Source organism: Camelus bactrianus, chromosome 18, assembly GCF_048773025.1.
Source record: "Camelus bactrianus isolate YW-2024 breed Bactrian camel chromosome 18, ASM4877302v1, whole genome shotgun sequence".
Lineage (NCBI taxonomy): Eukaryota > Metazoa > Chordata > Mammalia > Artiodactyla > Camelidae > Camelus > Camelus bactrianus.
This window is the reverse complement of record NC_133556.1, coordinates 934,510-948,147: the sequence shown is the minus strand read 5'-3', so window position 1 is coordinate 948,147 and position 13,638 is coordinate 934,510. Positions and strand designations below refer to the sequence as shown.

Genomic DNA, 13,638 nt, shown 5'->3' with positions numbered 1-13,638 from the left:
GGCAGCCTTCCCTCCTGTCATCCACCGTCCTGACCGCTGCGGACAGCTCCACCACTCACTCGTATCTGGGAGTGGTGGGGAGGCTGGGACCCTTTGCTGGGACTGGTGCCCTGTGGGCTGTGCTGGGAAGGTGACCCCTGCCAGGACTCTGCGAGCTGTGGGTGGTGAGGGGGGCTGGCCTGGTGCCGCCTGGCCTGTCGGCTTTCCGGGACTTGGTGGAGCCCAAGCGCTGGAAGGAGCTGGTTCAGCCGAGCCCACAGAGCCCAGAGAGCGTGCGGCCCGGGCCACATGCAGTCCCCTGGGCGGCCTGGCCAGTTTCTCTGCCGTCACCTTCTCCACCATGAGGTGGGGCGAGGCAGCAGTTACGAGGGTTAGACAAGTTACTTACCCGCACAAATCCTCGGGCGGGTGGGTGCGCTTGGCCCTCAGTGGAGCCTTCCCCGTTCCTCCAAAGCCCAGGACCGCCTTCTAAACTGAGACGTGCTGGGCCCTCCCAGCCTTGGCTTTCAGCCGTCCGTGTGGCTGGGGCCCCTTGGATACTGAGGTCTGGGAAGGCCTCACAGAGCCCACCGTGTGTTCTCTCCCGAAGCTGGTGACGGTGAGTTCCGGGCGCTGCTGGACATCTGGTTCCCGGAGAAGAAGCCCCTGCCCACGGCCTTCCTGGTGGACACGTCGGAGGAGGCGCTTCTGCTGCCTGACTGGCTGAAGCTGCGCATGATCCGCTCGGAGGTCCCGCGCCTGGTGGACGCTGGTACAGCCGGGGGCCCAGACCAGGCCAGGAGCCGGCCGGGGTGTGTGTGTTCTGGCAGGGAGGACAGCTCGGGGCCTCTTGTGGGTTCCGGGGTGTCTGTTACTCAGCAGACTCTACAGAGCTGTCAGCTTGCCAGGGAGGGCCCAGGGCCTGCACTGACCCTGCCCGTGAGCCCCAGCGGTCAGGTGGGAGGGCCCAGTGCCAGAGGAGGGACCAAGAGCAAGCAGTCCTAGAGTTGGGAAGGAAGCAGGGAAGGGCTGGGGCCTCTGAGCTGGTTTGGTGGGGGGGTGTCGGTGGCCCGTAGCAAGGAGGGGGCACCCGTAGGGGCTGGAGCAGCACCCCGCGGGGCGGCAGGCCAGGTGGTTTGGGACGCAGCTTGGCGGGGGAGGAGGGCTAACCTGGGAGCGCAGTGAGGACACGCTTGGAGGAGCCTGGAGGCGGAGCGTAGGGAGCTGCCGCTGACCCCGGGGAGCTGGGGTCCAGCGGGAGGGCACGCAGGGCTGGCCGCGGCCCCTCCCCTTGGGGTTGCTGAGGGGGCCGTGCCCTCAGCCTTGCAGGACCTGGAGCCCCAGCAGCTGCTGCTGTTCGTGCAGTCCTTCGGCATCCCCGTGTCCAGCATGAGCAAGCTGCTCCAGTACCTGGACCAGGCGGTGGCCCACGACCCCCAGACCCTGGAGCAGAACATCATGGATAAGAGTGAGGGCGGGCCGCGCAGGGGCGGGGCCGGGCTGGGGGCACGCTGGGGCACCTGTCCAGCTGCCCAGGTCTCTGTGCCTCGGAGATTAGAGGGTGCGGGGCCGGTGGTGGAGCCTGGGGTGTGTCCCCCCACTGTAGGTTTCTCTGGGGAGGAGAGCTCTCCTTCCTGTAGGGCCTGTGTTTACCCCGGTTGCTGCTTCACAGACTACATGGCTCACCTGGTGGAGGTTCAGCACGAACGAGGGGCGTCCGGAGGCCAGACTTTCCACTCACTGCTCACAGCCGCCCTGCCCGCCCGGCGAGGTAGCAGCCAGCCCCCCCCCCCCCGACTCGCGCACGCTGCTCAGGAAACGCTTGCCGCCGGCAGTGTCCCAGCACCTCTTTATCAGCCCTCTCCTTATGGGCCTCGGCAGGCCTGTGTGAGGCCAGGGTCCCAGGGGTCAGCCCCTCCGCAGGGCCTGTGAGCGGGCTCCTCCCCGGGCGGTGGGCCCCCCGGCGAGACTGGCCTTGGTTGGCGTGGCTCCTGCTGAAACTGGCCAGGAAGAGGTTCCAGCTGACACCCCCTCCTCCATCCCTGCAGACAGTGCAGAGGTGCCGAAACCCAAAGGCAGCCCCGAGCAGCCGCCGGGCCAGGGCAGGACCCGGGCCGTGACTCAGGTGCGGGTGCTCGGCCCCGAGGACGACTTGGCCAGCATGCTTCTGCAGGTACGGGACCCCTGCCCTCCTGCCTGCAGAGAGGGGTCTTACCCTGGAGCCCAGCCGGGGGCCCTCTCTGCACCGTCCTCACCCCTTCTCACGGGGGCACTGACTGCAGAGCACTTGTGCCCTGGTTCACGCTGTCACACTTACGCACTGTGTGCGTGCAGTGTTCTCAGGTGTACACGTGGACACACGCTCTTCCACAGACAGTGTCCTGGGCCCAGGCCCGTCCCCACTGTCCCCTACCCGAGGCCAGTATCGGTGTAGTACGAATGGAGAAGCCAAAATCTGTAGGGTCAGGGGCACATCTGCTGCCTCACCCCGGAGCTGTGTCCCCTGCAGGCCCTTCTGGAGTCCTTGGCCCCCAACCGACTCCCCCTGGGAGAGTCTGGTGGGGACTGGGCAGCCCCTGGCAGGTCGAGGCAGGGTGAGGAGGCCTCCTCTGGGAAGGCTGAGCACCCCTACCTTCTGGCCACGCGGTTCTGACTGCCCCCTCTTCCCCAGATCTTCCCGCTGAGCCCGGGCCCGCGGTGGCCAAGCTCCAGCGCCCGCCCTGCTGCCCTTGCGCTACAGCAGGCTCTGGGTCAGGAGCTGGCACGAGTCCGCCAGGGGAGCCCCGAGGTGCCAAGTGTCGCAGTGCGCCTCCTGCAGGCCGTCGCCACTCTGCTCAGCTCCCCGCACGCCGGGGCCCTGGTGATGTCCATGCACCGGCACCACTTCCTCGCCTGCCCCCTGATGCGCCTGCTCTGCCAGTACCAGGTGGGGCCTCGGCAGCGCCCTGTGCCTGGGCGGTGTGCACAGCCAGGGCCTCTGTCCCCAGTCCCCGCCCCCCTGAGGCCTGTGCATTCTGTGGTCAGGCCTTCCTGGGTCCTGGCCAACGGTGTCCTGACGCTGTCCTGGGACCTCCGTTCTTACCCCTAAGTGAAAGGAGGAACTTCTGCTGTGGGTCTGGGGTAGATCCCATCTCTCTGTCACAGAAACTTCCCGCAAACAAGGCAGGAGGGGTCAGGGTTTCGCTGCATCCCCACCGCTGGGTTCAGCAGCTCTGACACGTCGTCCTTATCTGCTCCTTGGCGTGAGTGTGTTCTGTCACTCGTGCTTGCATGTGTGTGCTTCATTCTTTAGCCTTTTCTCTGAACCGTGTGAGAATAAGCTGCAAACAGGACAGCTCACAGGCAGTGGGGCTTGAAAGGATCTCTGCGAGTTTGGGGGGCAGCAGGGGCCCTGCTGAGTGGCAGGTGGAGCGGCTACCCTGGGCCTGTGGTCTTTCCTGAGCTGTGCTGCCCTCTGTCCCCAGCGCTGTGTGCCCCAGGACACCGGCTTCTCGTCCCTTTTCCTCAAAGTGCTTATGCAGACCCTGCAGTGGCTGGACAGTCCCGCCGTGGAGCCCGGGCCCCTGCAGGCCCAGCTCAAGCTGTTCGCCACCCAGTACTCCGCTCGACGCAGGATCAGTGACGGTGAGGGCCGGGCGGGGGCTCCCGGTTGTCCGCCGCTGTGTCCAGGAGACCGCTAGTGCAGAGGGGCCGGGGGCGGCGGCAGCGTGCGTGTGGCTGAGCGGTTTGATGGTCGGGGCTTGGGGGGCTCCTGGGGGAGGAAAGTGAACGCGTAACCGAGGAGAGTCACCCACCCCGGCCCTGGACAGGGCGGATGGGCGGGAGTTTGGTGGCTCACACGGAGGCCCCGCCCGCCCCCGCCCCCCCCCCCCCCCCCCCGGCAGTGCGAAGTGGGTTTTTGCACCTGACGGAGGCCCTGACTTTCCGCGGGGATCCGGAAGTGGTCAGCTCCACCGTCCGGGCGGTCGTCGCCACCCTCAGGTCTGGGGAAGAGTGTGAGGTGGAGCCCGAGCTCGTCAGCAAAGGTACTTGGGCCCTTGGCGTGGTGAAGACCCCCGGCCATGCCGCTCGGCACAGAGCCGGGCCTGTAGGGGTGGGGCATCTGTGCTGGAGTCAGGTGGTCTGAGGGTGCCCCCTCCGTCCCCTGTAGTCCTCCAAGGTCTGATTGAGGTGAGGTCGCCTCACCTGGAGGAGCTGCTGGCCGCCCTCTTCTCCGCCCCCTCCACCTTCCCGGCCTCCAGGCCTGTGGCGGTGGTGAGCTCACTGCTGCTGCAGGAGGAGGAGCCCCCAGGGAAGCAGGACTCTGGCAGCTGCAGGTGAGCTGGGGGGGTGGCGGCCGGACTGAGGGGCAGCCCAGGGGACACTGGGCTGGCCACGCCTTAGCCCGCCCCTCCTTCCCTTCAGCCTGGAGGCCCTGCGGCTGGGACCCTGCTCGGGGCTCCTTGTTGACTGGCTGGAGATGCTGGACCCCGAGGTGATCAGCAGCTGCCCTGATCTGCAGCAGAGGCTCCTGTTCTCCCGGGGCAAGGTGGGCTGTGCCGCCACACAATGCTCTGAGCCACGTGTTCCTCCGGCACCCCCATGGGGAGGGTAGGCTCTCCCTGTTGGTTCTAGCAGAGTCCTCTGCCTGGTTCTCATCAGCCAGATGAGCCCCTTGTTTCCTCTAAGCCTGTCAGCACAACTGGCCAGACGCGGTCTCTGGGGCAGGCGGTAAGGAGTGGGGTCGGTACTTTGTGGGCGCAGGTCCTCACAGGCCAGGAGGCGCCGGTTGGCAGGAGCAAGAGTGGAGCCCAGAACCCCCTGATGAGGAGTGGGGTCCTCCAGGGGGCTGGAGCCCACGTCAGGGCTCTGCAGGGGTGGCGGGGGTGACCCCTGCTTATCAGTCCATGGCAGAGACACTGAGTGGATGGCCGGGATGAGGCTGTGCACTCTCGTCTCATGCCGGCGGGCCTGTGTGTGCGGGAGTGGTGGTCACGTCCCCGCGCCCCCCAACCCGCCCATGTGCTCCTGCAACCTGTGTTTTGCTAATGTATTTCCTCATCTCTGAGGAGCTGATTCAGTTCAGCACGTGTTTAACCTTGGAGTGACCGGCCGTGCCAGGTGGTACTTGGGCAGCCAGTGCTGCCCACCAGGCAGGAGCCCCAGCTCTGCCTCAAGATGGACCCGTCCCCTGCTTTGTGGCAGCTCAGGTGGGCTGTTGTGCACTGACCCTGGTCAGCAGAGCCGGTCCGCCCGGCGGGCACCATCCCAGGTTTCCTCCCTCCGCAGGGTAAAGGCCACCCTGGCCCCCAGGTGCCGTCTTTCCGACCCTACCTCCTGGCCCTCCTCACGCACCAGTCCAGCTGGTCCACCTTGCACCAGTGTATCCACGTCCTGCTGGGCAAGGCCCGGGATCAGAGGTGAGGCCCTCCCCTAACCCCCAGGTCTGCTCCTTCGGCCTCACGGCCGGCGCCACCCTGCTTGGGGCTCCTCCGGCACCGAGTGCAGACAGCAGCTGGGGGCCCCGGAGCATCCCACCCAGCGCCCTTCCCTGGCTTCCTCAGGGACCAAGGGCTCTTCAGCCAGACCCACTGCCCTGGAGCACACGACCTCCGTTGTCTGCGCTATGCTGCGGGGGGTGGGCAGGGCCGACACGAGGCGCAGAGCGGTCAGTGGGGGCCCACGTCCATTCCCACTGGCAGGGCTGTCCCGCCCCATCCCGTCTGCCTTGCTCCGCCCGGGCTCCTGGCTTCCTTGCAGGTTCGACCCTTCGGCCTCCCTGGACTTCCTCTGGGCCTGCATCCACGTCCCTCGGGTCTGGCAGGGGCGGGACCAACGCACCCCTCAGGCAGGTTTCGGGGCGCACCCCACCCACAGGGCGAGTGGGTGGCAGGTGATGCGAGCCCGCCCTGCCTGGGCTGACTGGCGGGTGCATGGTTGCAGAGGCGGCGGGAGGAGCTGGCGCTGCGGGTGCGGGCCCCGGAGCTCGTTGGCCTGGTGGAGCTGGTCCTGGCAGAGGCAGAGGCCCGGAGCCAGGACGGGGACGCCGGCGCCTGCGGCCTCCTGCAGGCCCGGCTGCCCCTGCTGCTCAGCTGCTGCCGCGGGGAGGACCAGAGCGTCAGGAAGGTGGCAGCACACCTGACGGGCTGCATCCAGCAGTGGGGCGACAGGTGAGGGCCTGCCCCGCGGGCTCAGGAGCCCCACCCTGTCCTCTCGCCTGTGTGACCACAGGTGCCCCTCAGACGTGATCACCATGGGCATGAGGCGGGCCGGTGGCGGGCCTGGAGCCCCTGCCGAGAAGCCCACCGCCCAGCCCTGGGCACCGCCCACAGCAACCCCACATCTGGTCTGTTCCAGCGTGTTGGGCAGGTGTTGCCAGGACCTGCTGGTCCAGCTCTACCTACAGCGGCCGGAGCTCCGGGTGCCCGTGCCTGAGGTCCTGCTGCACAGCGAGGGGGCCGCCGGCAGCAGCATATGCAAGGTGAGGTCCACTGGGGCTTAGCAGGCTGCTCCGGTTCTCTAGAAGTGGAAACCCCAACTGAGAGATGGAGAAGCGCTTTATCTCGGGTTTAAAAACCATAGGAACCTGGCGAGTGGTGGTGGCGTGTCCGAGGGCAGCGCCTGCCCCACCACCTTTGCCTGTCCGACCCCTTGGAAGGTCTGGTAACAAGCTTTCCTTCTTAAAGTAATTGGGTGTGGAGTAGAGCAGGGCAGGTGCCGGCTCACATCCCCCTCGCCCCACAGCAGGCCACGAGGTGTGATGACAGCCAGGGTGGCGTGTCTCTGGCGGTGCTGCGCCTCCCGCCCCAGGCCGCCCCTCTCTGTCTTTGCACGTCAGTGGGCCCCCCGGCAGTGCAGTTCAGGTCCGCGGCGGACCAGCCTGCCCACTGCCCGCCCACCGTGGTGCGGGGGCTCTCCCCGGCCCCGCTTCCCGGCCCTGCTTCCCAGGATGGGAGGGATGCGGACGTCTCTGCAGCTGGTTCCCTCTGTTTTGTGTGTCACGTGTTGTCTTACACGCTGAAATTATGCTGTATTTGTGTGGCTGGTTTTCCCCACGTGGAGTGGTTTTGGCTCTGGTACCGAGCGCCTTTGCCTCTGTCTGTGGGGAGAGGCTGAGTGCACACACTATGTGTTGAGATTGGCTGGGAACTTCAGCTGCGGCCTGTTTGACCCTCAGAAGCGCCAGGAAGCACTGGGGGCAGCTCTCTGGGTCACCATGGGGGTCCCAAGGGGTTTGGGGACCCTGGCTCCAGGGGTCCGCCCCTGCACAGCGAGTCCTGTTGTAGCCCCTGCAGCGGCGGGCAGCAGACTCGGAGGGGTGGGGGCAGGCAGGGCACGACGGCGGCCCTCGGCTCTGACCGCCCGTTCCTCCCAGCTGGACGGCCTCATCCACCGCTTTATCATCCTCCTCGCGGACACCAGTGACTCCCGGGCGTCTGAGAACCGAGTGGCGGACGCCAACATGGCCTGTCGGAAGCTGGCCGTGGCCCACCCTCTCCTGCTGCTCAGGTACTGCCTGCGGCCCGGTGGTTTTGCGGGCTCTGGGGATGGCCCCGGGCCAAGCTCGGGGGCGGGTGCCCCTCCTGCCCTAGCCTGGAGCGGGCCTCCATTCCAGGTGCCCCTTCAGGAATGCGCTCTGTGGCCAGAAGCTGGTCCTCGCAGGGGCTCGAGGCCCTTGGCAACTCCCTAAGCCGAGCCTCGGCGGGAGGGGCCTCTGAGTGGCCCAGAACCAGGGGGATGCAGAGGCGGCAGCCCCACATGCTCAGTTGGGGTTGTCAGCGAGGAGAAGCTCGTGGGGCCGGGGTGTCGGCTCTCTGGGTGGGGGAGGGGGAGGCAGGACCCAGCATTCTCGCGTCGCCCCCAGGCACCTGCCCATGATCGCCGCTCTCCTCCACGGCCGCACGCACCTCAACTTCCAGGAGTTCCGGCAGCAGAACCACCTGAGCTTCTTCCTACACGTACTCGGCGTCCTGGAGCTGCTGCAGCCGCACGTGTTCCAGAGCGAGCACCAGGGGGCGCTGTGGGACTGCCTGCTCTCCTTCGTCCGCCTGCTCCTAGTGGGTGCTGCCCCCGCCCCACCGCCCACCCGCCCACCTGCCCAGCCTGGGCTCTAGGGGAGAGGGAAGGCCATCCTGTTCTGCTGGCCCCTGCCCTTTGGACACCACGGCTAGGGCGTGGGCCACGCACAGGGGCCGGGACCTCAGGGGACACGTGGCCTCGTCTCTCTCCCTGCGCCCTTCTCAGCCCACCCCCCACCCTGCCCCCCATCATTCTGAACCCACTTACCATTCATCTCGGCCCCCCCTTCTCCCATGGCTCTGGCAGGCCTGGTCTTTCTAACCAGGGCTGGGGGGTCCGCTCCCCTCCACCCAGGGCTGCTGGGTGAGGGCAGACAGTGGCTGCGGGGCTTCCCAGCGCTGCTGGGACCCTGCAGAGGAGGGCCCCTGCCTGGCAGCCTCACCCCGGGAAGGTTCCCCGCTGCTCACGTGCCTGGGAGACCCCATGTTTTTCAGGGTTCACAAGGGGCAAGGCCACCTCTGATCCTCTGGGACCTTAGCGTGCTGCCCAGCAGAAGGCAGCGTGCCAGGGCATCCAGGGTGCGCTCGCCATGAGGTCTCTGCTCTGAACGTCCCCTCGCTTGGCTTCTCTCTGCAGAACTACAGGAAGTCCTCCCGCCACCTGGCCCCCTTCATCAACAAGTTCGTGCAGTTCACCCACAAGTACATCACCTGTAACGCCCCGGCGGCCATCGCCTTCCTGCAGAAACACTCCGACGCGCTCCAGTGAGTGCGCGTCCAGCCCAGGCTTCTCGCCGGCGAGGGTCCCGCCAGGGGCTGCCGGGAGGGGCGTGGCAGTGGGAAGGATGCCACCTGCAGCGTGGGGGCCCCAGGACAGCAGGGATGGGCCAGGCGCGGCACCCGGCTCTGGACACAGAACCAGGGCTGTTCTGAGCTGGCTCCCCGCCTCCCTCCCGTGGCCCCAGGGACGCCCCACGAGCCCCTCCCCATGGACCCCCGCCTGCCTCCCACCTGCGGCGTGGTCCTCACAGAGAACCTTGCTCCCCCAGTGACCTGTCCTTTGACAGCAGCGACCTGATGATGCTCAAGTCGCTTCTGGCAGGTCTGAGCCCTCCCAGCAGGGATGGCAGGGCCGACCGAGGCCTGGATGAGGAGGGCGAAGGTGAGAGCAGGGCCCGGAGCTCCTCTGGGAAGGGGCGGCAGGCTGGGCTGTCCTGGGTGTCCCTGGGGCATCGTTGGTCCCAAGTCCATGGCATACACGAAGCACCGAGTGGCACTGTGGCCAGTGTGACCACACAGCACCCCTCTGTCCTTGGGAGGCCAGCCACGTCCTCCTGTCCTCTGTCCTTGTCCCCCGTCTCCATCCTGTGGCCTCTACAGCCCAGTGGTGACCTGGCACCCACAGCGGGGCCGTTGGTGGATGAGTGAACGAGCTGAGTGACGGGCCTGGGTCCGTTGCTGGCCCTTCACGGCCATCCTGCCCCAGTTTTGCTGAGTCACATGTATTGAGCGGAACTCCTGGCTGCCTGTGGACACGCGGAGCACGGTGCCCTGTGCCAGGCGACTTCATTGAGCACCTGCTGTGCGCCCGAGCGGCACAGGGAAGGTTGCCAGCCACGTTCCCCGGGTGGCACGTGGGCCCAGGAAGGAGTAGCAGCAGGCGAAGCCCAGGAGGAAAGCGCAGTCTCCCAGGCGCCCCCAGCAGGCTCCTCGTTCACCGCGTTCATCGAGCACCCCTGGTGTCGCAGGCCCTGTGCTCAGCCTGGGACGGGGGCCGCGTCTCCGGGGGTCTCCTGTGATTCTGGGCACTGCTCAGCAAGGTGTCCCTCAGTGTTGAGTGTGTCCTGGGCCGCTGCCCCGGGCGCACCTCCTCCCAGGCCCCTTGTGGATGGCATACCTGGGGTGGGCTGTCTCATCTCCAGCCTGACGGCACTGGCTTCCTGTCTTGCAGACGAGGGCTCTGCTGGCTCCCTGCCTCTGGTCAGCGTCTCCCTCTTCACCCCTCTGACTGCAGCTGAGATGGCCCCCTACATGAAGAGGCTTTCCCGGGGCCAGACGGTCGAGGGTGAGTTTGGGGGTTTGGCTCCCCCAGGCCAGCTCAGCCCTGTGGTGGGCAGTAGCCTCCCATTCTGTTCCTGTGGTGTTCGGATCCCACTGCGACCCAGGCTGTCCAGGTGTCTCCTGCTGGGGCAGCCAGGAGAGGGCAGGGCACCTGCCAGGCTGCAGGAGGGGTGCGGGCAGAGAAGCTGTTAGAGGAAGAAGCAGGGGCTGGAGGCCAGGGGCACTGTTCTACTGGACAGTAGTGTTGGGGGACCCCCGGAGTCCCCGTGGACACGGGGGAAGAGAGGCCCAGCAGTGCCCTGGCCGACAACCCCTGGTCTTCTGCGGGGGAGCTGAGGGCCCGAGTGGCCACCAGTGCCTGGGGCAGGGCCGTGTGTCTGCAGCGTGGCTCAGGCTGGCCAGGGACAATGCACCCGGGGGGCCTGGCACAAATGCAGGCACCTGGGCCCCTCAGACCTACTGGAAAAGGGGCTCAGGAGTGCACACCTCTGAAAACTTCCCTCTCAGTCAGCACCCAGGTTTGGGGGCCTGGTGGAGCTGGGAAGCCTGGAGAACCTTGGTGTGCTCCGTCCAGAGGAGCTGGGGCTCCTGGGCCTGAGCAGGCGCTGAGGGTGGTGTGGAGGTCCCAGGAGGCCTATGCACCCGGGGAGCCAGGGTCCCTGCCTGGCCCCTGGCCCCCACCCCTCCTGCCCCCGGGCTGCATGGTGGACAGGGCGCCGGGGCCGTGGTCCAGCCCTGATGAGCCCCCCGCCTGGCACAGATCTGTTGGAGGCTCTGAGCGATGTGGACGAGATGTCCCGACGGAGACCCGAGATCCTGGGCTTCTTCTCGGTGAGGGAGCTGGGGTGTGTGTGAGGCTCACGCCACATGCTGGGAGGACCTGGGGTGCGATGCAGAGCCCGGGATGGGAGAATGAAGCCACGTGGGGCCCCTGTTCCTGCCGCCACCCCGCAGGGCCCTCAGCGACTGGGCTTTGGGGGGCGGGCACCAAGTGTGTCAAGTCGGCCGTGCCCCAGGTGCTCATAGGCAGGCCTGGAACTGGGGCACGCTGCTTCATGGGTGCTGAGGTCCCAGAGCCCAGGGAGGGGGTGGGCCTTGGGGGGTGGGATTCCCACGGCCCTCTCTGCTGTGGCCACAGGCTGTCAGAGGCTGGCCTGAGGCTGAGGGTTTGAGCGCTGGGTGGGAGAGTCACCCCGCTGACACCCCCACTCCCCTCGCAGACCAGCCTGCAGCGGCTGATGGGCTCCGCCGAGGAGTCCTGCCGCAGCCTGGCCTTCAGCCTGGCTCTGCGCTCCGTCCAGAACAACCCCAGGTGAGCCCGGCGTCACCTTGTCCGGCGGCAACAGCCTGGGCCCCCGGGGCGGAGTCGGGGTCTTGGCCAGGGCTGGCATGCCCACCAAGCACGTGGTTCTTTCAGCATCGCGGCCGACTTCCTGCCCACGTTCATGTACTGCCTGGGCAGCCGGGACTTCGAGGTGGCGCAGACGGCCCTCCGGAACCTGCCGGAGTACACCCTCCTCTGCCAAGGTGAGCCCCGCCCCGCCCCGCCCGCCCAGCACCCAGTGCCTCCAGAGCCCTCAGGCCCCAGGGCTAGGCTCTCGGGAAAGGGCCAGAGGCTGCAGAGCCACGTGATGACCTGGCCACCACGGCCAGATTGTCAGGCCTGCGTGGCCTGACAGGGTCTTCGTCTGTCCCGCAGAGCACGCGGCTGTGTTGCTGCACCGGGCCTTCCTGGTGGGCATGTACGGCCAGGTGGACACCAGCGCCCAGATCTCCGAGGCCCTGAGGGTCCTGCACATGGAGGCCGTGATGTGAGCCTGCGCCTGGCCAACTGCATGCCCGCCAGGGTGCCCAGCCGAGCCCGGAGGCCTCTGGTCCAGCGGTGGCCTCTTCCAGGAGGGGAGGAACCGCCCCAGGGTCAGGCGGGGCAGCACTCAGAGCCACGGCCGGTGCCCCCGGCCAGCAGTCTGGGAGGGCCGCCTGCCCCAGAGGCTGTCCTGCCTGCAGGGTAACAGGGCCCAGCCCGGCTGGGAGGAGACTCTCGTGTCCTGGCGAATCACGGCTGGGGCTGGTTTCAGATTAAACGTCCTGAACTCCCTACGTGGCTGCTGGTGTAGTTTGCCTCCCTGGTCTGCTGGGCCAGCCTGCTCCCAGGCGGGCATAGTGGGGTGTCCGTGTGGACACATGAGGGTCCCCTTCCTCCCTGCCGCCCATCAGCTCCGCCTTCTGGCCACATCGGGAGGAGAGGTGCCGGGCACCAGGGCGAGAGGGACTTGCTGGGCGTCTCCCGCGGCTCAGCCTGTCAGGACTCAGGCAGACCAGTCTCCCCTCCCACCCTGGGCGGGCCGCAGGGCCCGAGACCCTCGGCTGTGCTCCAGGAACCTGGTGCGCCTGGGCCCGCCAGTGTCGTTACCACCCCTCCCACCGCCGTAGAGCTGCGTGGGGTCCTGGCGTGGGGGCTCCGCCAGAGAACTTGGCCTGGGGCCCCGTGGGGCAGGGCCCTCTCCTGTGAGGGCCCCAGGGTGCCCCAGGCAGTGCTGCTTTCTCCAGGCCAGTGTCCCAGCTTTAAGAGTGAAGCCGTCCCTTCCCGCACACTGACGCCCCCAGTCTCCCATTGCTCCCTGTGAGCGCCTAGCACTCAGCAGGTGCCCGTCTCCCCTGTGTCCCTTCAGACAGGGTCCCTTGCCTGCCCGGGTCCCCCTCATCAGGATCACCAGGGGGCGCTGTGGTTGAAAACAGACCCAGGTCCTTAGAAACCTCAGTCATGAGGGCAGACACTCCCTCGGGGACAGGACTGTGCCCCTCAGCCCAGAGCCCCTTGGTCGGCCACAGTCACCTGCCGCCAGGGAGCCGCGAGGCCCTCCCTCCTCCCTGGTTCCTGCTTCCACCACTCAGATTCCCTGGTCCCTGAGCCCCTGACCGTCGGCCACCATGCTGCTGCCTGTGTGACGACCCACAGTGTCCGAGTCCTGCCCGACCCTGGGTGGAGCCCCGGGACCCCTTGCCCCATGTGGCTTGTTTCTCATGGGGCTCCTACTGCCCAGGTCAGGGGGCGCGTGGAACTGGCCTGATGGCCACTCCCCGGGGGCTGGAGTGCAGCCCTGAGACCTGCCGCCCAGCCTGGGCACCATGTGCAGGGTGCCCTGCCCGGAAGTGCCACAGCCCCGCCCGCCAGGCCCGGATGACAGCCACGGGGACTCCCATGTGACCCGAAGTGCCACTGCCTCGCCCAGGGCTGTGGGCGGGGAGCGCAGGCCCCCGGGTGTGGGAGGGTGGGGAGGGGAGTGTCTCCCCCGGCCCTGGGCTCCGTGAGGGGCCCGGCAGGCAGAGGCGGGCTTTGGTGGGCCCTTGGGCCCCTTCCTGCCTGGTTCCCCCCGTGTCAGGGCCGAGGCCCCAGGGAGCTTTGGTGGGACACAGCCTGGGCTCTGTCTACTGAGGCCTGGCCTCCCCTCACCACAGGGTGGGTGGGGAAGGGACAAAGGGCAGCTGGCCATATGGGCGAGGGGACTCCCAACTGCTGTCACCTTCAGGCGACGAAGGCAGACGTCCCAGCGGGACTGGGGGTGGGCGGCACCCACAGAACCCGCACTCGCCAGGCTGG

General features: G+C 67.6%; 1 protein-coding gene across 1 annotated transcript in view; it reads left to right on the top strand.

Annotated features, from left to right (window-relative positions):
• Positions 1-12,135, top strand: part of INTS1 (integrator complex subunit 1) — a 29,134-nt gene extending 16,999 nt beyond the window's left edge. Inside the window, exons 26-47 of the mRNA XM_074345513.1 lie at positions 590-751; positions 1,301-1,447; positions 1,652-1,750; positions 2,028-2,152; positions 2,651-2,905; positions 3,444-3,603; positions 3,864-4,004; positions 4,130-4,295; positions 4,384-4,507; positions 5,248-5,378; positions 5,719-5,806; positions 5,902-6,128; positions 6,316-6,439; positions 7,334-7,467; positions 7,823-8,015; positions 8,614-8,741; positions 9,026-9,138; positions 9,928-10,041; positions 10,798-10,868; positions 11,258-11,349; positions 11,455-11,564; positions 11,737-12,135. Coding sequence (XP_074201614.1) covers positions 590-751; positions 1,301-1,447; positions 1,652-1,750; positions 2,028-2,152; positions 2,651-2,905; positions 3,444-3,603; positions 3,864-4,004; positions 4,130-4,295; positions 4,384-4,507; positions 5,248-5,378; positions 5,719-5,806; positions 5,902-6,128; positions 6,316-6,439; positions 7,334-7,467; positions 7,823-8,015; positions 8,614-8,741; positions 9,026-9,138; positions 9,928-10,041; positions 10,798-10,868; positions 11,258-11,349; positions 11,455-11,564; positions 11,737-11,852 — 3,020 coding nt within the window. The 3' untranslated portion in view covers positions 11,853-12,135. The remainder of the gene's footprint in view (positions 1-589; positions 752-1,300; positions 1,448-1,651; positions 1,751-2,027; positions 2,153-2,650; positions 2,906-3,443; positions 3,604-3,863; positions 4,005-4,129; positions 4,296-4,383; positions 4,508-5,247; positions 5,379-5,718; positions 5,807-5,901; positions 6,129-6,315; positions 6,440-7,333; positions 7,468-7,822; positions 8,016-8,613; positions 8,742-9,025; positions 9,139-9,927; positions 10,042-10,797; positions 10,869-11,257; positions 11,350-11,454; positions 11,565-11,736) is intronic.
• The last annotated feature ends 1,503 nt before the right edge of the window (positions 12,136-13,638 follow it).